We start from the raw sequence: 21,125 nt of genomic DNA, 5'->3' as shown, positions 1-21,125 counted from the left end.
TATACTCGGGGTTATTTGATGGAGGAGAGCATCTTGGTTGCCATCTGTCCAAATTTTGCCAAATTCCAACAGATTCGGATATGATTGTGGAAGTCAAGCCAGATGATCTGCACGAGCGTGTGTGGAGAGAGGACACCTGGTGGATTAACTCGATCAGGCCATCGCTTATCCCGAACGTGAAGGCGGACGTGTTTCGACTGAATCGGTTGGGATTTGGAGGATCATCCTCTCCAGGTCGTTGGATAACCCCCTGTGCGAAATAGGTGAGGAGGCTATAGTCCATGATGATTGAAGGTTCCGGTGCTGTGTGTCAACTGAGTCCTTAAAAGCAGCGTTAAATAGCTGAGAATACATGCTTGTCTCGTGCGTAGCAAGGGGAGATGTTGTCGCATATATGTGGCAACGCAAGTTCTGTTTTCTTTTTCCTATTGCTTCATATGCTCGGTAAAGTCTATACATAACTTGCTTGGATCCACGACAGCGAAACCAGAATGTAACAAGTGTGCTCAGCTACATTCGGTTCCAAAGGCTACCCTTGTTAATTTTCACGTGCCTGGTCCAAGGTCTTGGCGCATAATTTGGATGTCACGCCTTACTGATCTGCATAAGCGGTTTAAACGGAATACGTACCTTTTTCCAAACCCGCACTTAGCACAGTGCCGCACAGTCCCCCTGGGCGTCAGTCTGGAGTCGGTCGTCCGGCTAGGTTCCGTCAGCAACCAGTAGTCTGGAGTCTGAACTTACCAGCCTAGGCTAAGAGACCACTCTTTCTTCGAAGGATGGCACCTCCACATGGGCATCGCCTAGCAGCCGAACCTGCGAATCAGCGCACTCTCTCCAGCCGCGAAACTAATGAGTAGCCTGAACTCTATAGCTTTTCCGTCAGTAATCTCCGAGTCCCTTCCGCTTTCCACCGTGTGCGGCTGGTAAAAGTACGCATAACCCTGTCACGGTAGGCCGTTGGGAAAGCGGTCATCATCAGCGAACGATGGCAATCGAAGCCATACAATTGCTAAAAATTCGTAGCTTCTATGAGTACAGCGGTCAACCGAAATGCCACACCAACATTGCATTGGGAGATCCTGCGCCGCTACAGAAGAGTTGGCGGAAGATCCCATCCACCCTAGTGCGTTCTGAACTAAGAACAGGTTATTCCCCGAAAACAACAACGGATGCGTTGATGCTCGAAGAAGCGAACATCAATAATGCAGACAGATTAGAAGAGAGAGTGGTATGCGTATTGTCCTACAGCATGAAGGCCTCATAAATAAGATCTCGTTCAACGTATTTGCTGAAGATGTCAGATATAATTATTTTTTTTTTTTTTTTTTTTTTTTTTTTTTTTTTTTTTTTTTAGTCCCCTCTTCCATAAAAACAAGCATATGTCAAAACTTTGAATCGGTCAGAGAAAAAAGGTACAATAACCTAAAACTAACATAGTACTGAAATATCAGGCTTCCATTTTCTAACCCAAAACCTTCTGGCCTAAGACAGACACGCCACCCCTTGGCGATAGACCTGCACCACTAGCTGGATATGTAACTTGATTCTGGAGGAAATCAGAGTCTCTGCTCATCCAGCCCCTTTGCTGGGATGGGCTTTTCGGTCATTGCACATAGTCGGAAAATATGTCGTGGCTTGGCACCATATTCTTCATCAATATAATCAACAATCGCAGAATCTAAAGAGTCAGCAGGCAGTCAATGATCGGAAGTGCGAACGGGACTCACGAATTGTTGAGCGATTGTCGAACATTACAATCGTTCTGGGGCTCCAGCGGACACGAGCCTGGAAATCATGGCCGGTCGTGATGTGCTGCAGCAAAAACTCCAGCAATAGCTTTGCCTCGGAGTCTTTCAAGCCAACTACCCTTGTAATGAACTCTCCATTCATGAAAATGCATTTTTCTCCAGTAACAGGGTGAACTCGGACTAGTGGGTGGACAGTGTCAACGGGATCCTTTCGTACCAAACCTCCTGCAGCGCGGGCATGGTTGATCATTTTGCTGGACGAATGAACAGCCTGAAGATTGTCGATCAGAGCACGGAACGTAGGGGATAGTCGCCTGTCCATACTGTCAGCACTTATCTCTTTGGTAACGTAGGATTTTGGGCACGCATTACTTGTAAGCAGCATCCGTACTAGCAAAGACGGTGTCTCCTCCCACCTTCGGGCCCTCGAGCAGTCCCAGCATCACGTATCCCGGCGGCTGAATCTCATAGCTAACATCCTGATGCCAGAGGGTTGTGGTGGTCCTCCGCTCAAGGAATTGAGCTATCTCATTCTTATTTCCATCACGGTGGATGATGTGGAACCMTGGATGGTCCTTGACCGTTCCTGAGACAGGCTGGTAGTTGAGTTTACCAAAATATCGCATGAAATTTTCCTGGGCACCAGGACCATCATCAATTAGATCCTGGTCCGGTAAGGCAACCACCTTGCGCTGAGAAACAAGATATGCCAACTCATCCTTCGCAGCATCAGAAAGCTTGTTAAGCTGCACGCCCTCTAGAATAGTGCCGAGCGACGGCTGGATATCAGAGGCCTTGGTGTCGGTCCCAAGCAGATTGGGCAACGATTTATCCTTCACACGAAGAGCGGGATCGTTATACTCAAAGGGGGGAAGGGGATCAAACCACATTTTATCCCAAGTTGGTAAATACTCGGCATACTTTGTGGTTCGGCTCGTCTCTTTTGTCAACTCTGTGTAAGGGAGGTTGATGTCGTAGCTGATTTGACCATTCTGGCGCGACATTTTGATGATTTTAGTAAATGTATGGTAGTGAAGGATGAGGCAAGATGATGAAGGATGAGATTTGAGCTCAATCCCGTTCCCAGCCCATGTCTCTTTAAAGAATTCAGGATATTTATCTTCTCGCACTCTAGTACTCATATCCGCCTAGCATCTTCCCAACTACTCATGCTCACATTGATTTTCACAACCTGTAAGCACTACAATAGTATGGGGACCTTTTGACGCAGCCCCTGTTTCCTGATATTCCCAGTCGGCTCCGTCAGGATACAATCTACCCTCCATTCCCGAATCCTGTTCTGCCCCTTGTCTTTGGGCTAGTGTTCCTGGGTTGGCTTCGTGTCATTCGATTATTCGCTCACTCAATCAAGGACTTCAATGTAATAATGCCTATGATATATAACCATGTCCGGTGGACGGTGCGTACTCCGAATGAGGCCCCGCCCTATCATAGGAGAAGCCGAGATAATCCCAACTAGTATTGCACAGGATTCGAATCCTTTGAGAGGAGTAGTGATGAGTGATGCCGCGCCCATGATTCATCTTATCCATGGTTATGGACACCGTTAAATTCCGGATATATATTTTGGATTAGCATGGCTGTCCATATTGCACCTTTTCTGCGACAACTCGTCTTTGCAGTCTCTGGATTTTATGCTGTGTTTTATACTCCCTGCGGACTGATCGCGCTAGATATTGTCCTTTGACTGGCCTTGATCGAGAGGAAAACGGCTAAGGAAGGCCTCTGGATCACAGCGGATGGAATAACCTCAGAGGTGCGAACTAGGCATGGATCGTTACCAAGGAGCACCTATTACCCTTTCGGTATTAGTGTTGTACAAAAGTACGGCTCAGGGTCAGAGTGACACCGGAGCAAAACGATCCCTGCAAAACGGTAACCAATGTCATTGCGCAATTCACCAACGGCCGACTGGAATGGACCGCATCGGCTGCGCGAGTCATTCTCATCCCCGAACATAATTCATCTGGAACACAAGTTGTCCGAAATAATCCATTTCCATTGCGGACCAACAGAGCTCCATGCAAGTGCTTTGTTGTATGAACTATTGACACTTCACTGCTGAGCATCTAGAGACATCATTTCAGACGGTCCTGAAGGCGTTTGGGATGGAATCATGCTTTGACATCGTTATAGTAATGAGAATGGTCTTGCCTATAGTGCCAGGACTTTATCACCATCTGATGCATTGTTAGAGGGTTGGCTGTCAGGGAAGATGCTCAGTCAATCCCCTAGCGCGGGTCCTACCATCTTGCTAGCTATGGAGTCCAAGACCATGTTTATTCATATATATCAGGCCACCTATTGTTATGAAAAGTTATCGGCTACAAAAGGATAAAGTCGCCGGTGGGTGGCAAAAATATGACTGCCAGCCGCCTCTATTACGGCTGCGTGAGCTGCCAAGCGATGATACTGTAGTGGGCCTGGTGGAGCTTAATGGAACGCCTGGAAAAACCAGGCGTTTTATCTAAGCTCTCCCTAATTTACCTAAAATCTCCCGCGGGAAATGCTGGCCTGTCTACGGAGCACCACGTGAAATGGCGGGCCGTTCCACTTCTGATTTGTTGTCTGTCATGACTGGCCTAGTCTTGGCGGATTGACCGCCTCGGCTGATCAACCTCAGCTTGATTGGAATGGCTATGCAACTGCCACAGGGTGACAGCTTGATTATGAGTTGATCACTCTGCTTATTCAAGCTCGACTAGCTGTCCTTTAGCAATAGTAGTTTTTGGAGTGCAGTATGATAAATAAAGAATATCAGTATATCTTCCTCATGGCTAATAGCTATTTCTCCACCACAAATCTTGGACGCGTAGACTCCTGGTGAGATAGGTAATAAAATATATCTTTGTGCCTGATATCACTGAGAAAAATTTGTAGTTGCATCTAACTATTAATTCCCGGGACTACAAGACTAATCTCCCAGGCAGCAGTCTGATAGACACCCCCTGCGAATGGGGTCTGCTGTTCCGTCCCGTTTTCCATGATGGATCGCCCCAAAGAAACCATAGTGCAATTAAATAGCTTAGGTGCATCAACTCCGTCATGAAAAATTGAAAAATGATGATACCAAACCACCATCCCTGCAACACACTAAGAAAAATTGCAAGGAAATTACTTCACCACATATGGTGTTAGGGGTGTCATGGGTTCCTTGAGAATACATCGTCCGTGCGCACATAGCAACAGCACATATGAGTCCTAAGCTCCATCGGAGAGTTCCGATCCGGCCACTGTTGCTAGATCACCTGACCATACAGTCCCTGCAGCGAAGCCGGCTTTTAATAGCGTGTACCACTGCGCATAGACCACGCGAGCACCGTAAATCCCTGGCTCTTTCGCTTGCTCTGCTGACAACGGGATGGCGCTGAAGTTGACACCCAATCGAAGGATTGCAAGAACGGCACAAAGTAGGACAATTTTAGTGGATACATGTTATACGTGGTTTGCTGAAGAAGTACTGATGGTGAAAAACATAGCAAAAAGCCGATACACGCAATCCACTTGGGTCCAACCCGGTCCTTATACCAGCCAACGACAATGATTGCAGATGACGGTATGAGAATCTACGAGAGATCAACCCAGATCCCAGGAAGATCCAGCCAAAGAGATCATTGACTTGGGTGATCGGACCAGCTGGGAAATATGTTCAAGAGAAGACAGATCACGAGAGCTGGCGGTGATTGGTGACTATAAAAGCCGCAGAAACATTCTGCTTTTAGTGTGCGGCGCAGTCAGGGTTGGGTATATGGAGTGTGGTCGACAGCTGGTTCTGATCCCGTGCCGTGGTTATTCCAGGCTCTAGCGCAGGGAATGTCACAGCCTGGTGCTAGATGCTTGGTCTTAGTACCAGGGCCAGGTAATTATTTTACTTATGAAGCATTGTAGGTTTAATCCCAACTCGGCATTGGATCCAAGGTATATGGAACGGACGTACCTAGGAGCATGGAAGGGCCCAGCTTAATTTAACCACTCACTCCAAATGCTTGTTTGCTTTGCCCTGGACAAAACAACTTGCAGGTCTAGCCAATGATTGGAGACCTGCCAATATTGGACTGAGTTTGAAGCGTTCAGAGATGATGAGTCAGTGTAATGAAATAGTTCAGTAAATTATGTGGCCAGGGAACAGGAAATCAAATTTCTGCAGCATACTCCAAAAATGACAAATCAGAGTGATAGGCTCTCCATAACATAAACATCTTGGTAAGAGTAAATGGGATACGCACGTGGTTAATCTCTATTGAACCTACTGCAAACTACAGTAAGACCTGTCACGGCGGCGCTATTTTCGGGTTTTGCGGCAAAGCCCACAATATTACATCTGGAGATGAGGGGGTGAGCCAAACCCTGCTGGGGAGGAGGCCTGAAATGCTGCCATCGGTCCTATTCATATCTTCATATTGGAACCAAACACATTCACAATCATTGTTGATCGTCTTGAACTGCGGAAATCACCGAGCTTTGGGTGCTACAGGCCGCGGGTTGTGTACAATGCTCTTTTCAGGGTGCCCCAATGATAATTCCTTCGGGCCAACCATTTACGGGTGCCGAGATGACTTTGACTTCACAATTACGTTCGAAAGGATTTTCTTCTCACTGGTCCCCGCCTCTGTCTTTATTGCTACTGCTTTAGGAAGAGTGGCTTTTCTCGCTTGGAGACCGCGAATCGTGCAAGGACCCATTTTACGCTGTGCGAAATTGGTATGGATTGCCACCAGACATCCACAGCCGGCCACACATTAACTTGGTCTTATAGACTACCGCTCTGGTGTACACGGCGCTGCAGGTCTCCATATTGGGAACTGTTGCGAGTTACGGTAGCCCCGGTGCGCTATTCACATCCTCTGTGGCTGTGGAGCTCGTGTCCAGTCTAAGTGTTGTGGCCGTCTCCTTCTTGGAACACAGTCGGTCTCCACGTCCGTCGATCTTACTCCATGTCTATTTGCTTGTCACCATACTACTGGACATAGCCCACGTACGCACCCTATGGCTTGCCTCGACCAGTCCTGCCGACATAAGAGTGACTGGCCTGGTGACAGCGGCCGTTGCGGTAAAGGCCTGTCTACTTTTGCTCGAGTCTCGGAGCAAGGCAAGATGGACACGGTGGGACCAGAAAGAACATAGTCCCGAGGAGACCAGTGGCCTTTTTGGTCTCGCTGCCTTCATCTGGGTAGACAGTCTCTTTCTGTCTGGATTCAAAAAGGTATTGACCGTGGACGACTTGTTACCACTCGACCAGAGCATGGCTACGGAAATCTTGCAGAGGAGGCTATTGGATCGAATACAGACTTCAAAGTCAATTGGTCAGAAATCGAGTCTTCTTAAAGCTTTATTCCAGGCTCTCATGGTACCTATTTTATTACCAATCGTCCCTAGACTTGCTTGGGTCGGATTCCGATTTTGCCAGCCGTTTCTCATCCACACGCTCTTAGATCGCTTACGTGAATCTGAGTCAGACTCTTCAGATCATGCAAAAAATGTAGGCTACGGCTTGATTGGTGCGACAATTCTTATATACACGGGGATTGCTCTTTCAAGCGCATTATACTGGTATCTACATGAGCGAAGCCTTTGCATGGTCCGAGGAACTTTAGCCGGAGTTATATATAAGAAAACGACGGAGATAGAGTTGTCATCCACAAGCGACTCGGCACCTTTGACTTTGATGAGTGCCGACGTTGAAAGAATCAGGCTGGGCTTCTTGAATCTCCACGAACTTTGGGCAAACACAATCGAAGTTGCTCTTGCCAGTTTGCTAGTCGAGCGTCAGATCGGGGCGGCGTGTGTCGCACCCTTGATCATAGTTTTCTGCTGCGTTGTCCTTGCTGCATTTGTGAACCGGTATACTGGTGCAAGACAAAAGGCATGGATGGCAAAAATACAGAAAAGAGTGGGGCTCACCGCGAAGGTGATTTCGGATATGAAATATCTCAAGATCTCTGGGCTTTCTAGCCCAGTGCAAGAGCTGATTCAAGACATGCGGACTGACGAGCTGAAAGCTGCATCCCGCTTTCGACTGGTCTATGTCATCGTTGCCACGCTGGGCTACGTACCACTGGCTCTCTCGCCCGTGATAACATTTGCAGTCACAGCTCGCACCCTGGACGTTAGCAGAATATTTACGTCGGCCTCTTATCTTCTACTATTGGCTGATCCCCTTGGGTATCTATTTCAGAACATTCCCAATCTTCTGGCGGCCCTTACCTGCGTCGACAGAATTCAAGAGTTTCTGGAGAAGGAACCGCGGGTGGACTTCCGGTTGCCTTTTGAAGCGGGTATTGAGGAGAAGGATTGGAAGACTGAGGGCCCAACCGGAAAGTTTGACGCAGTCATGACCATCTTCAATGGAAGCTTTGGATGGGAGCCCGACAAAATGGCCCTAAAGAACGTTGACCTCCACATCCCAAGGTCTCACCTCACGATGGTCGTTGGACCGGTCGCGTCAGGCAAGTCTACTCTATGCAAAGTCTTGCTAGGTGAGGTGCCTTACTACCATGGGAAAGTCCTGATCGACGGTGGGATATCGTCTCAATCTGTGGGATATTGTGATCAGGCACCCTACCTGTCTAACACTACTATCCGAGCAAATATTCTTGGGTTCGCTGCTTATAACCAAAGAAGATACAAAGAGGTCATAGACGCGACCATGCTCAAGATGGACCTGTCCACACTCCCTAAAGGGGATGAAACGGTGATCGGCAGTAATGGGATTAGTTTGAGTGGAGGGCAGAAGCAACGATTATCGATGGCTCGAGCTCTATATCTTAATTCAAACTTGCTCATATTTGATGATGTGCTCAAGGGACTTGATGCTGATACGGAAGAGCAAGTCTTCCACCGCGTGTTTGGCCCCGGAGGTCTATTGCGTCGCAGGCGTGCCACGGCGGTTTTAAGTACCCATTCTGTTCGACATCTACCACAAGCGGATCACATAGTGGCCTTGGGAGCAGATGGCTGTGTCGTTGAGCAAGGCACATTTTCGAGCCTATTTTCCAACCCAAAATACGTCAAAAGCCTTGGGGTAAAATTCTCGGATGTGAAGAATGCGTGTATAGACGACACGGCCACTGAGGAGGAGGATGACCTAGGACGATCGAAAGCGGAGTTTAAGACGGCGACTCGAACCGAGACTCCTAGTTCCATGAACAAAAAGGCGAGAATGCATGGTGACCCAGCAATCTATCGTCATTATTTGGCGAGTATTGGAAAGCGATTTATTGTTGTATTCATTGTGTTTGGACTTGGTTGGGGCTTTTTCTACAACTGGGGCACAATTTGGCTGCAGTATTGGTCCAACGATGTCTCTTCACCTCATCCATCACATAATAGCTCGTTCTACATTGGTCTCTACGCCTTATTTCAGGTTGCATATATTTGTTGTCTATTGGGGTGCCTTCTAATATGCTTCCGAACTATGGTACAGGTATCTGGGTCTCGGCTTCACAAGGCAGCGTTAGGCACAGTCATTAATGCGCCTCTAAAATTCTTCACGACTACGGATACCGGCCAGGTCACCAATTTGTTCTCCCAAGACATGACTTTGGTCGATAGCGAGCTCCCTATTGCGGTCACTAATCTTGCTCTGGACATATCAAATGCTACTGGCATGGCAGCCGTCATAGCGACATCTTCACCATATCTCCTTATTTCGTACCCATTTATCTTCGCCATCCTGTACGGGATTCAGAAATTCTACCTCCGAACAGCGCGTCAACTTCGACTCCTAGACCTCGAGAGCAAAAGTCCACTTTAGTGAGCAAAGACACACTCCATCATCGAGATTGATTTCGCTAATGATCCAGCACCCACTTCCTTGACACTATGAATGGTGTAGCAACATTCCGTGCCTTTGGCTGGGTCCCAGCTGGCATTGCCGCAAATAATGAACTTCTTGATACGTCACAACGGCCATTCTATCTTCTGGCCATCACTCAGCGATGGCTTGGATTCTCGCTTCAGCTAGTGGTTGCCCTCCTGGCAATCATGGTCGTGACATTGTCTACGCAGCTCGGATCTCGCGCAGGTCTGACTGGTGCTAGCTTGGTGACGCTGATGACCCTCGGCGATATTCTGAACTACGTCATTCGATTTTTCACACAGCTGGAGACGTCGATCGGTGCCATCAGCCGGCTAAAACATTTCAGTGACGAAGTAAAGCCTGAGGGCTCGCCGGAGGAAGATCTCATTCCTCCTTTGGAGTGGCCTAATAGAGGATTTATTCATATTGATGGGGTATCAGCGTCTTACGGGTACGTCATCCGCTGCCCTATAAACTGTGTGTATATGTTAACCGCGCTGGCGAATACAGCGAGAGCGAAGATGACACAGGCACCCTAGCTGTAAGCAATCTCACCCTCACCATTCGACCGGGGGAAAGAGTTGCCATCTGTGGTAGGACAGGAAGGTAGGTGACTTGGACAAACACTACATTCTCCCAGAAGTTTAAACTAACTTCCACAATTTAAAAGTGGTAAATCCTCTACAATCCTCCTTCTCCTCCGCCTTTTGGACCCTCTCCCGATGTGTGCCGAAAACATCACCATTGATGATATACCTCTCCACAAAATTGACCGCATGGTCTTGCGTCAGAGAATAATCGCCATCCCCCAGGACACAGTGTTCCTTCCTGACGGCACGGCGGTCAAATCCAACCTCGATCCATTTGGTGTCTCAACCGACGGCGAGTGTCAAGATGTCCTCAAAACTGTAGGCCTATGGCCATTCGTGACCGAGCGCGGGGGCCTATATGGACCATTTGCTCCTGAAACGCTATCACAAGGTCAGAAGCAGCTTTTCAGTCTAGCGCGGGCAATTCTCCGGCGAAGGATTCGTGAGCGCGACAGTCCTGAGAGTGGGAAGGGAATCCTACTTCTGGACGAGGTTAGTTCTGGTGTCGATCTGAGTACCGACCGCGATATGCACCGCATTATTGGAGAGGAGTTTCAAGGATATACCATTGTGATGGTCAGTCATCGCTTGGAGACAGTCATGGATTTTGATACGGTTGTGGTTATGGACAAGGGCTGTATGGTTGAGAAGGGAGAGCCGCAGTTGTTAGTTGGAGAAGAAGGGAGTCGGTTTAAAGAACTGTGGGTGGCTAGTCGGGGTTGATGGAGTTAATCAGTACGTATTTAGGTTTGCTGTCACAGAAATTATGGTCGAAAGAAGACGCAGCAAATGCTTAAGCCAAAATGTGGTATTGAGAGCATACCATTATTCCGTCTTGCCTGGCACTATAGGCTTTTTTCTGAGATATGTCTGTCGCACGGGATCCCCTTCATGCTCATGGATCACAAATTCGCCGCGCCCAAATTCTGCAGGTGTTTTTCGAACATTCTTCCAACCTCCAGCTAGGAGGCTGACCGGACGATAAGCGGGGTTTGCCTCCATCCGACGGAAAGCAGAGACATGGACCACATCATTAAGCGCCATGTCCCGACACCACCCGCGATGCAGCGGCCAGTGGATGGGTTTCCACGACCCATTCGGCTGTATGTCCGCCCGGCGAATTGGCAGATACTCCATGATTCGCCACGCCAGCACGGAGGTGATGGACATCCCTGGGCCGAACTCAAGACGATCATGAAGCTGGCCTGTCGTGATGGAATCATCAAGATCTTTGTAGAACACATCGGGCGATTCCGGATCGGGGAGGCACCCTTCGCTTCTGAGCTTGTACGGATCGAACCGCAGTCCGCACCGAGATGCTTCTTGGACCATCCAGACCAGCGGCGCATGGCTGAGCTGGTATTTCTTCTCTGTTGGCGCGCGCTGGTATCCCCCGCCGATGTCTGCATGGCCCCCAGGGAACCACACCTCTTCCACGTCGCAAAAAGTTACATCGTCGTCCTCGTTCTCAGCCACATTAGTGACATCAGCTGCAGCAGGATCATCCGCTGAATTTGAGACTTCTCCCGGAGCCTCTGCGGGAGGGGAATCCTTCGTACGCCGGTGGTGACGGACCGCTGGAGCCTTGTCTGATTTCCTAGGGCGCAACAGAACCGGTTCAAATTTCGATCTGCGTTCGTCGATACTCACCGCATGCCGCGTTATCACGGCGGAGGAACTCATATCATTAAAGATCTCAAAGTCTGCAATGCTGTTGACGGTGTCAAACAAGCCCACGAAGCGAGCTCTGACAACTGGGCGGCATAGTGTTTCCCGACAGTGACGGAGAAAGTCATACGCTTCTCTCCGCTGATCAGTCCCTAGATATCGGGCCAGCTTCCACTTCGAAAACGCATCCCAGATAAAAGGGATCATCTCTTCGTTGTCCGGGCCCAGCAGACCGGCGTAATCCAGTATGTTGGCTAGGAAAAGAGCTGTATAAGCGCCGCGAGAGAAACCGAAAATGTAGATCTCGGCCCCTGTTCGGTAGTGACGCATAAGGAAGCGGTAACCGCCGAGGACGTGCTGGTCGAATGACTTTCCCAGCGCCTGGCTCAGTGTTTTGCTCTTGCCCAGGCGGCTGCTCTTCTTTAGCGTCATGGCTGCGAGGGAGCCAGGCGTTATCTCGGTGCCAATGCCCGCTGAATGTGTTAGTTTAGATTGTTATGGGGGAGGGCGCGGTCGTACGTTGATAGTAGCACACTAATTAGGATTGAAATTCAGGTCAGACAAATGGTTTCATTTTCATGAAATGAAAAACACAAAAAGGAGAACACTGACATTGCTCATCCGTTCGTTCCAACATTCGACAAATCTTGAGGATATTCGTCTCTGTGCCATCAGCACGGAATGTGTTTCCTGTGCCATCGAAACACAGGACAATCTGGCGTCGTGGTGTATCTGCCATAGCCCCAGTATGCGACAGGTGAGGATGCAATGAATGGCATGACGGGGATAGCCAGTATCTTTGTTCTTATTTATGCGTTGGACTGTTCGACATGAGTTGGCTGAGCCAGCCACCGGACACGGTAGTCAGCCACCGGACACGGTATTGCCGATCATGTCGATCACATCAGCTTAGGGTTAGATCCCAGGACTTATCAAGACGAACTAGCAATTTCCTGTGCACGACAATGTTCAGCTTCAATGGAGATCCCTTAGGCTACGACTTAGATAGCGCCCCTATCGGAGTAGAAAATCCTCAGTGACCAATGACGTGTTTTAGCCATCCTCATGGACCATCACCCCTATGGTCCACTGGTTCGAGTGATGCTGCAATCCCAGCTGATCCTCTCCCAGCCGGCGGGGTAAACACTTCAGTCTGGGAAGGTCCAATGATGATCCGATCTGCACTGCTCATGTCGAGACTTTTGGGCTGTTCGGATGACTTGATGGTGATGTATTCCATCTAGGGTCGCTCCACATTGTGGATTCATTTCTGGATATATATGGTCCTGACGCTCAAGACATGAACATCTTATTACATTTGGTGATAAGGCGTGAAGAGTATATCCAGAATATGGATACTACTTTGTTATAATTCTAGGTCTTGGTCTATGATATATAATGGGGTGGGTATAAGATATATTTTGTAGGGGAACAAACCACGCGGGTATTATCAAAAAGCAACATAGCGCAAACATTCCGTAACCAGGCCATATCGAATATATAAAGCCTCATCGACTTCATAGCATCCTCAAATACTTACTGAATTTCTTTTTCAAAGCCCCCAGCAGGACTGGCTTCGCCAGGTAATCATTCATCCCCGACGCCAAACACCGCTCCTGATCTCCCTGGATCGCCGACGCTGTAAGCGCGATAATGAGTATCCGCCTGACAGCGTCCATAGGATGCTGACGCAGACGCCGCGTGGCGTCATACCCGTCCATGACGGGCATCTGAACATCCATCAGGATCATGTGATACGGTTGGTCCCGGCTGGCTTGCTTCTGGATGCCCTCTACGGCTTCGAGGCCGTTGTTGTAGGTGTCTACCTGGGTAAAGCCTAGTTTTTTGAGAAACTGGACGGTGATCTTCTGGTTGATGAGGTTGTCCTCTGCGATGCAAACGCGGAGGTCGTCAAGGTGGATGTTGGATAAATCTAGCAATTCCAAGTGCGGCTGTTGGTCGGTCGTTTCCTGGCTGCCGTCGCTGGACCATGTCGGTGTAGTGCGTCCTGAATCTCCCGGGACCAGCTTGGGTAATGTGACTGCAAACGAAACGGTCGTTCCGACATGCTCGGTGCTTTTGAGGTCGACCGTGCCACCCATCAATTCCACCAGAAGTTTGCAGATACTGAGGCCTAGTCCGGTACCTCCAAACCGACGCGCGGTACTGGCATCAGCTTGTGTGAAGGGTCTGAACAGCCGGGGGATGAGTGCGGCGGGGATGCCAATCCCCGTGTCGGCCACCCAGAAGGAAAGACGGACAGAGTCCTCGGTTTCATTTTCCGCGCGCGCTCCGACAGTGATGGACCCCTTTTCTGTAAATTTCAGACTGTTCCCTACCAGGTTTCCTAGGATCTGCCGCAGGCGCACCGGATCACCGCACACGTGACGGGTATCCTGGAGCTGAATGTCGTGCACAATGTGGACATCGCTCGACCTTGGCCTGTTCTTGAAGTCGGTCGGGATCGAGCGAACGACTTCCATTACCATTCTCTCGACGTCGAATGGAACAATGTGCAACTGCATCTTGTTCGCCTCAACTTTGGAGAAGTCGAGGATGTCATTAATCACGGCCAGGAGCAGGTTCGCCGACATGCGGATCGACTCGGCCATTTCCAACTGCGCCTCGGGAAGTGGACTGCTGAGTAGGAGTTCGGAGTTGCCAATGACTCCGTTCAGAGGGGTCCGTAGCTCATGAGAGATATTGGCGAGGAAGCTGCTCTTGGCTTTAGCTGCCTCCTCGGCCAGTTTGGCGTGATGCAGGGCCTCCGCCTTGGCCACATTTGCCTTCTGCTCGGCCGCCATAGCTTCCGCCAGGGCCTTCTTCTGCGCCTCAACCATGGATTGATTGATCGCGGACACGCGTTCGACTTTCTGGAGTGTCAACGCATTGGAATAACTGATTCCGAGCTGCACGACGAGCAACTGCAAAACGACCCGCGTGCGATATGAGAAGGCGTTCGGTGGACCTTCCAGATACAGCACCACGTTGGGTCCACTCTCATTGCCGCCGGGTGAAATGGGCAAGGCCAAGACAGATTTGCTGACCGGGTTCTGCGCGACCCAGGTTTCACTAACGTGGCTAAACCGCGGATCCTGCAGGACATCCGGCAAATACGCCGCTTCGCGGAAGCGTACGCAGTAGTTGACAATGCTCTCGGCCACAAGATTGGAGTGGCGGATCGGTGTGGGAGGATTATGTACTTTGATATGTCCGGCCGCATTCCCACTGGCCGCCACTGCCCACCCGACCTTCTCCTCCTCGTTGGTGACAATGGCTGCTAGGGTAGCGACACCATGGCAGCTTTGCATGATGATCTTGCACATGGTACGGAGCAGCTCATCCACCCGCAGAACGCTGGAAATCACCTGTGACGCTTCCAGGATGGAGGTGAGATCCAATATGTGGAGGGCACGGTCCGCCACGGCATCTTCAATGCTGGAGGTGTCATCGCTGTTGGTAGTGGTCACTCGTGGTCTAGTCGGTACGGTCATTTCTTCCGCGTCAGTTTGAGTAGCCGCCTCTCGTGCGTTCTTTACCCTTTGTTGCAGATCATGCGACTGCAGGATATGATCGGCCACCCCGGTGGCTCCCATCCGCCGATAAAGAGTAACTGCCTCTTTCAGAGCAAGAGTGCCTAGTCGGGAAGAGCCCTCGCGTATCAGATGGCCAGCCAACAGATGATGGACCAAGGCCTCTTCAAAAATAAAACCATGGGTAGAAGCATGATCTAAAGCTTCTTGATAGAGACGTAGAGCCTCGGCTTGATGACCTTCCATCTCTGCGATCTGGGCACCGAGCATCTTAGACCACGCCAGATAGTTCACATCCGAAACAGCCTGCCACTGTTCGATCCTTCGTCTGAAATACCTCAGCATCCTCGCCAGGCCGACCATGTCTTCCTTCAGAGCGGGATCGAGCGACCGACCGTCTACATCTGAGGCCGGCTGGGGGTTACCTGCTTGATATGTGGGCTCGAGCTGCTTCTGCTTCCGGACCCATACAGACCCGGCTAGAGAAAGGGAATGGAAGAACATAAGGAACCTCGTGTCCCGTGCAGACCATACAGCATTGATCTTTTTGAGGCAGGAATTTCCCAGTGCAACCGCCCGGCCGTAGTGTCCATAGAGAAATAATGGAGCCATTTCCATGCTTTCATAGAGCATGAGGGGGCGGTCGCTGTTCTTGATCGTGCTCACCAGCCAATGCTTGTAGGCGGTCGAGTTGTGCTCCTCGCAGCTCATGACCAGCATAGGGTCGTGCGTGAATGTTTTCCCCTGCAGCGCACGGCAGACCTGGCATATTGCCATAAGGATCGTGCCGCCGGGGGTGTCTGACTGCCAGTGAGGAATATCCTCACAACTGGAGACGCAAAAGTTCTCCAGCTCCACTAGGTTTTCAGAGGCAAAGAACTTGGCGGTGGCCAGAAATCCATAATTCAAGATCGTCGCGATCCGGTCACCGGCACGGATGGCAAAATCTAGAGCCCCCTCCAATTGCCCAATCGACGACTGGACCGGATGTTTGATGTGACCAACAAAGGTCGAGTATAAGGCGATGCCACGTCCCACGGTAAGTGGATCTTTCCATTGCTCAATCAGTGCCAAGGCGAGGTCCCCACAATGGCTGGCGAAGGAAATCGCATTGTCCCGAGAGATCGCAATCACAGCCAACTGCAAGAGTCCCATGCCGGCCTGAGGAAACGTACCGCGAGTGAGATAGGTATCGACCATGACCAGTGTCATTTGATAGAAGGTCAGCGTATCGGACCAGAAAGCCGCCCGGGTGGCCTCTACGAGAACCGCACCGGCAGCAGCCAAGTTGGGATGCTCCACAGGGGTCTTTTCGGCGATGCCCTCCGAGTCGATCGCCGCAATGGCGTCGCGCAGCCGCCGGAATTGATTGTCGCATTTGGCGAAAGTCGGGTCCTCGTCGATATCAAGACCCAAAGTCACGAGGCACGCTTTCAGCGCCTGGAAAGCATCGGTCGAGTTACCTTGCTGCGCAAGCATGCGCGACTGCAAGATCCATGCTGGGGCCTTGTCCACAGCGCTGCGTGCATTGGAGAGGATGGACTGTAGTAAGCGATTAGCTTCGGCATGCTGTCCTTGGTACAGGTAGCACTCCGCAGCAGCGGTAAAAATGTGCAGCGTCTCGTCATAGCTCACATCCTCCGAGTTGTCATCCCACATGTTGTCCTGAAGCAGGACGATGCAACACGAATATGAGTCAATGGCGGTTGAGCGGAAGCCGGTCTCGTTGGCGGCTTTCGCATGGTCCACTAGAAACTTGCGAAAATGCTGTCTTCTGGTCACGGAGCGTTTGATGACCGAGCCGGATTCAATAATGGCCGATGCCAGCATATTGCGATACTTGTCATCGTGGGAATAATACTGGAACAGCACTTGTGCTTTAATGAAGTTCACATGGTCTTTGGCTTTTGTGTGGAACGAGGATGCAATATGCATATAACGGTTATACGTGAAAGAGAAGACGTCATGGTGATTTGTGGGCGCGATCACGTAGGCTTCCATGGCGGGCTGAAGAGCTTGAATCATCTCCACCTCGGGCAAGCCCGCTTCAGGAGCCTTCCTATCGCCGCTGTAAAGCCTCCGCACCAGTTGAAAGGAGAAGGTCATTCCCACAGAGGACGCCCAGGCCAGGATTGACTTGGTGACAGGCGGTAAGCTATTTAACCGAATGACCAAGAAATCATCGAGCACGGCCTCGTGGTAGTCGTCTGCCTTGAAATGATCCGAAATGCGTCGAAGATCAAACGACCACGATCCTTCCTGGTAATCATACCAGACGAATTTCTGTCGGTAGCAAACGCGCAACATTTCTCGGATATAGAAGGGGTTCCCACCAGTCCGGGATTGAATGAGTGCCCCCAAGGGCCAAATGAGAGGGACGGACAGATATAGGGTATTTGCGACATATTCCATCACGCTGTCTTCGTTGAGTGGGGAGAGGGTGATAGCCGTAATACCCACATCTCTTCCCTTTCGGAACCCTACTGGTTTAATGAGTATAGGTCTAATTGGAATGGAGCCTGAAGAAAGGAAAAGGAAAAGGGTCTGGAAAACTACCTTCATTCGTACAAAGATCTAAGATATGGTTGGCCATGTCCGACGAGGCACTTTCAGGTCGGTAAGCCAGAATCACCACCATTCGGATCCTGGCAGAGACGATCTGAGCAACAAGCTCCAACGACTCTTCGTCTGCAAAGTGGACATCATCCAGGCAGAGACACAGCGGTTTGTACCGCGAAAAGGCTCGCAGAATATCCAGGAAGGTCCGGATGAGCGGCAAGGACTTGGTCGAGGATCCTGTCCGAAGAAACTCTTGAGAACTCGGAGTCCCAGTGTGCCGCGAGGATGGGATTGAGGCAGCACCACGCTTCGACGCCTGGTCTGGCAAGTCGGGACCTGAACCTAGGAGGAATTTCGGAAGACCCAGGACCTTGTGTAGAGTGTTCCACGCAGACCCTATATGATTCCTCAGCATTGGCAGGAAGCTAGGCTCAATAGTGTTCTCCGAGAACGCCTGCTCGAAAAGGCTGGAAAATAGTTGCAGAACCGGACGCAAGCGTTCTTTGGCGGCAGGATCAAACCGAGAACTGGCAAAGAAGCCTCGCTGTCTGGCTTCAATCTGCACGGATGTGATCAGCCGGGTCTTCCCCAAGCCAGCGCCTCCCTCGATGGTGATCAGCTCGCATCGTCCTTTCGGCACCATCATTCGATGCGCGGCCGTCCTCCCGGCACTGTCGCTGGATCGGGAGCTTCCCTCCACACTGGCGCTGTCAACCGATGGTGTCGACAGTCGCTTATCCGCCATCCTTGCGTCCGACACCCCTGATACGGATTCAATGCTCTCGAACGAACCATACCGCGACTCGGGATGAGACCGCATACGGGTCGTATTGGCTGGGTATGACCGGCGCACGCCGCTTGTGGAGGCGAGCAAGTTGGAAAAGCCATCCATTGCGTTGTGGCCATCCTCCTCGCCGGGGGTGTCGCCTGGGAAGGCCAGGGCATCGAACGTGGCGAATTGACCCTCTGGCAGCGACGACAGCTGTAGGCCTTTTCCTGCCTGATACATTTGGTACATTTGGTACGTACGGTCCAGAATCTCCACAATGGCATTTCGCTCCTGTGTTCGGCCCACCATGATGCGCGGCAGCGTGAAGAACGGAGAAACATCCTTGCGGCCAATTTTCCAGTTCTCGACTTCGGCAGCAACAGCAGCTCTTCCTTCCCTGTGGTCCTCGTCGTCGGGCTCTTTGGCAGCCAGTAGCCTCCGCAACTCCACGAGGTCATGTCGCAGACCACTGACGGAATGGTATCGCTCCGAGACGTTCTTGGCGGTTGCTTTGGCGATCACTCGCGCGATAAGGTCCGGGACATCCGGTCGCAAGCTCGATACCAGAGGAAGTTCCTCTCCCAACACCGCTCTGATGATTTCCATGGGGGTCCTCCCGCCAAACGGGGTCTCCTGGACAAGAGCACTCCACAGGAGGATGCCCAGGGAATAGATATCAGCTCGACTGTCGGGCTGAATGGGCGTCCGGCCAGTTTGCTCCGGGCTCATGTATGATATCCTGGCCGTAGCGCCGTGCTGGTTGGCAAGAGCGGACCAGGTTGCATTCGAGAGGTCGGAGTGGTAACGCCTCAGACCGGCTCCAAGATGGATCAGCTTGACCTTCCTGGTCTCTTCACTGAAGTGGAAGGCATCCGCCCTGATCTCCCCATGGACAATCTGCTGGCTATGGAGGATTTTGATGCACTCCGCGGCGCCGATGGCGAAATCTAGAAAGGTGGACAGCGGCATCGGCTCGGCTTGATTGCGCCGCACGAAAATCGCATCCTCATCATCCTCATCATCCTCGTCATCCTCGTCATCGTCCTCATCCTTGCTGTTATCATGATCCTCGTCGCTTCCATCCACCTCGGGAAACTCGCGATACCAGGTCGCGCTGCAGTCCACGTATTTCAACAAGTCATTCGGACCGGGGCTCTCGTAGATGCAGACCACCAGCGGTGGCTCGCGCTCTTGATCGCGGCTGGGTAATCGCTTCACCTCCAGAGGCCGCAGGAGGCAGTCGTAGTAGGGGTCGGCCACAGCGGCCAGCCTCCGGTACTCCTCCTGGGCTTTTTCTTCCTGACCCGGATTTTCAGAAATACGCGCCACCACTTCCATCGCACTCTCCCGACCTTGGTCCGCCGCTATACGACCGTCATCGGGCGCGACACCATTTGCGCCATCGCAGTGTTGTTTGAGAGGTGACACGCTTCGAGGACGGACGGGTAGAACATGACGCGACCTCGTGGTGTCAACGAGGTGTTTTGTGCCGAAAGTGTGCCTACGCAGGATTAGCACGTGAACTGGTTTTTTTGCTTACAACAATCGAGGTAGCTAACGCACCATACACCATAGCTGGAGCGAAATTGTCTCGACTCGTCCCAGGTATAGCCAGGTAGTCGTTGTAGCCTGTCCAGCAGACCGATCGGAGGCTCTTGAGCCTCTCGGTGCATCACTGCGACGACTGCGTGGGGAGCGGGTGGCGGGGGGGTTGACGGAGAATTAAGAGATAAAGGGATTTTAAGTGGGTGGATTAATTGCCGAACTCATCATCACCTGCGTTGCTGGTCACGTTGACTGGAAGATCAGACGCATATTTCCTCTAACGCAACCACTGATAATTAGAGTAACGGAGGAAAGAAGAATGACCAGGTGAGCAGCTACTGAGCAATCCAGCAAACTGCAATGATGGTCAGGTATGTCGATGGTGCGATGGAGGAAAACAAGGCAAAAAGAATGAGGCCGCAAAAAACATGGAAGATGGCAGCAGCAGTTCACCGTGGCCGATGGCCCGAAGGTCTGGACGATGGAAACGGCGTCAAGCCCAAGTGGAGCTCGGGAAGTTAAAGCCATCTGACAAAAACCGGTTTTGGCTGCTCCCTTCCATGTATGGAGTATCAACAGCTATGCAGCCACGGCTCTGGTTTTACAAAATTGTCAATTGCAGAATGCATTATTGTCTTCTTCTTGACTAAATCATCTAGTAGATGAACATGAGTAAATATAATGCCTAATGCTCTATCTGATTGTCTCCAGGTTCAAGGGCCCCCGCAAAGTAAATCGGACAAGCCCGATTTATGACGTCAATCTTCAAGCTTTTATCGCGCTAACCCGTTCCTGGCACAAGCATGGAGACGCGGAGTGTCCCATGGATTCTATTGGCTGCAATAGATGTCTGGACAACAGGACAGGCACGAGCATTGGATCAATCCAATA

At 50.8% G+C, this 21,125-nt stretch overlaps 4 protein-coding genes across 4 annotated transcripts; 2 read left to right on the top strand and 2 right to left on the bottom strand.

Moving 5' to 3' along the window:
• Positions 1-1,559: 1,559 nt before the first annotated feature.
• On the bottom strand, positions 1,560-2,755 carry Asppvi_005351 (TauD/TfdA dioxygenase family protein; the record flags this gene model as incomplete). Its single annotated transcript, XM_043301274.1, has 3 exons — positions 1,560-1,681; positions 1,731-2,065; positions 2,124-2,755. 3 exons carry the CDS (start codon positions 2,753-2,755, stop codon positions 1,560-1,562), a joined length of 1,089 nt encoding a protein of 362 aa, XP_043157209.1.
• Positions 2,756-7,437: 4,682 nt separating this feature from the next.
• Asppvi_005350 (uncharacterized protein) lies at positions 7,438-9,525 on the top strand (the record flags this gene model as incomplete). The annotated part of the gene is made up of 2 exons (XM_043301273.1): positions 7,438-9,072; positions 9,196-9,525. The coding sequence occupies 2 exons, from the start codon at positions 7,438-7,440 to the stop codon at positions 9,523-9,525; spliced, it is 1,965 nt and encodes a 654-aa protein (XP_043157208.1).
• Positions 9,526-9,593: 68 nt separating this feature from the next.
• Asppvi_005349 (uncharacterized protein) lies at positions 9,594-10,883 on the top strand (the record flags this gene model as incomplete). The annotated part of the gene is made up of 3 exons (XM_043301272.1): positions 9,594-10,021; positions 10,081-10,176; positions 10,241-10,883. 3 exons carry the CDS (start codon positions 9,594-9,596, stop codon positions 10,881-10,883), a joined length of 1,167 nt encoding a protein of 388 aa, XP_043157207.1.
• Positions 10,884-10,985: 102 nt separating this feature from the next.
• On the bottom strand, positions 10,986-20,362 carry Asppvi_005348 (uncharacterized protein; the record flags this gene model as incomplete). Its single annotated transcript, XM_043301271.1, has 4 exons — positions 10,986-12,301; positions 13,369-17,841; positions 17,930-20,190; positions 20,253-20,362. 4 exons carry the CDS (start codon positions 20,360-20,362, stop codon positions 10,986-10,988), a joined length of 8,160 nt encoding a protein of 2,719 aa, XP_043157206.1.
• Positions 20,363-21,125: the final 763 nt, after the last annotated feature.

The sequence above is a fragment of the Aspergillus pseudoviridinutans genome, assembly GCF_018340605.1.
Source record: "Aspergillus pseudoviridinutans IFM 55266 DNA, scaffold_3, whole genome shotgun sequence".
Lineage (NCBI taxonomy): Eukaryota > Fungi > Ascomycota > Eurotiomycetes > Eurotiales > Aspergillaceae > Aspergillus > Aspergillus pseudoviridinutans.
The sequence above is the reverse complement of the archived record's forward strand: the minus strand, read 5'-3'. Positions and strand labels throughout refer to the sequence as shown.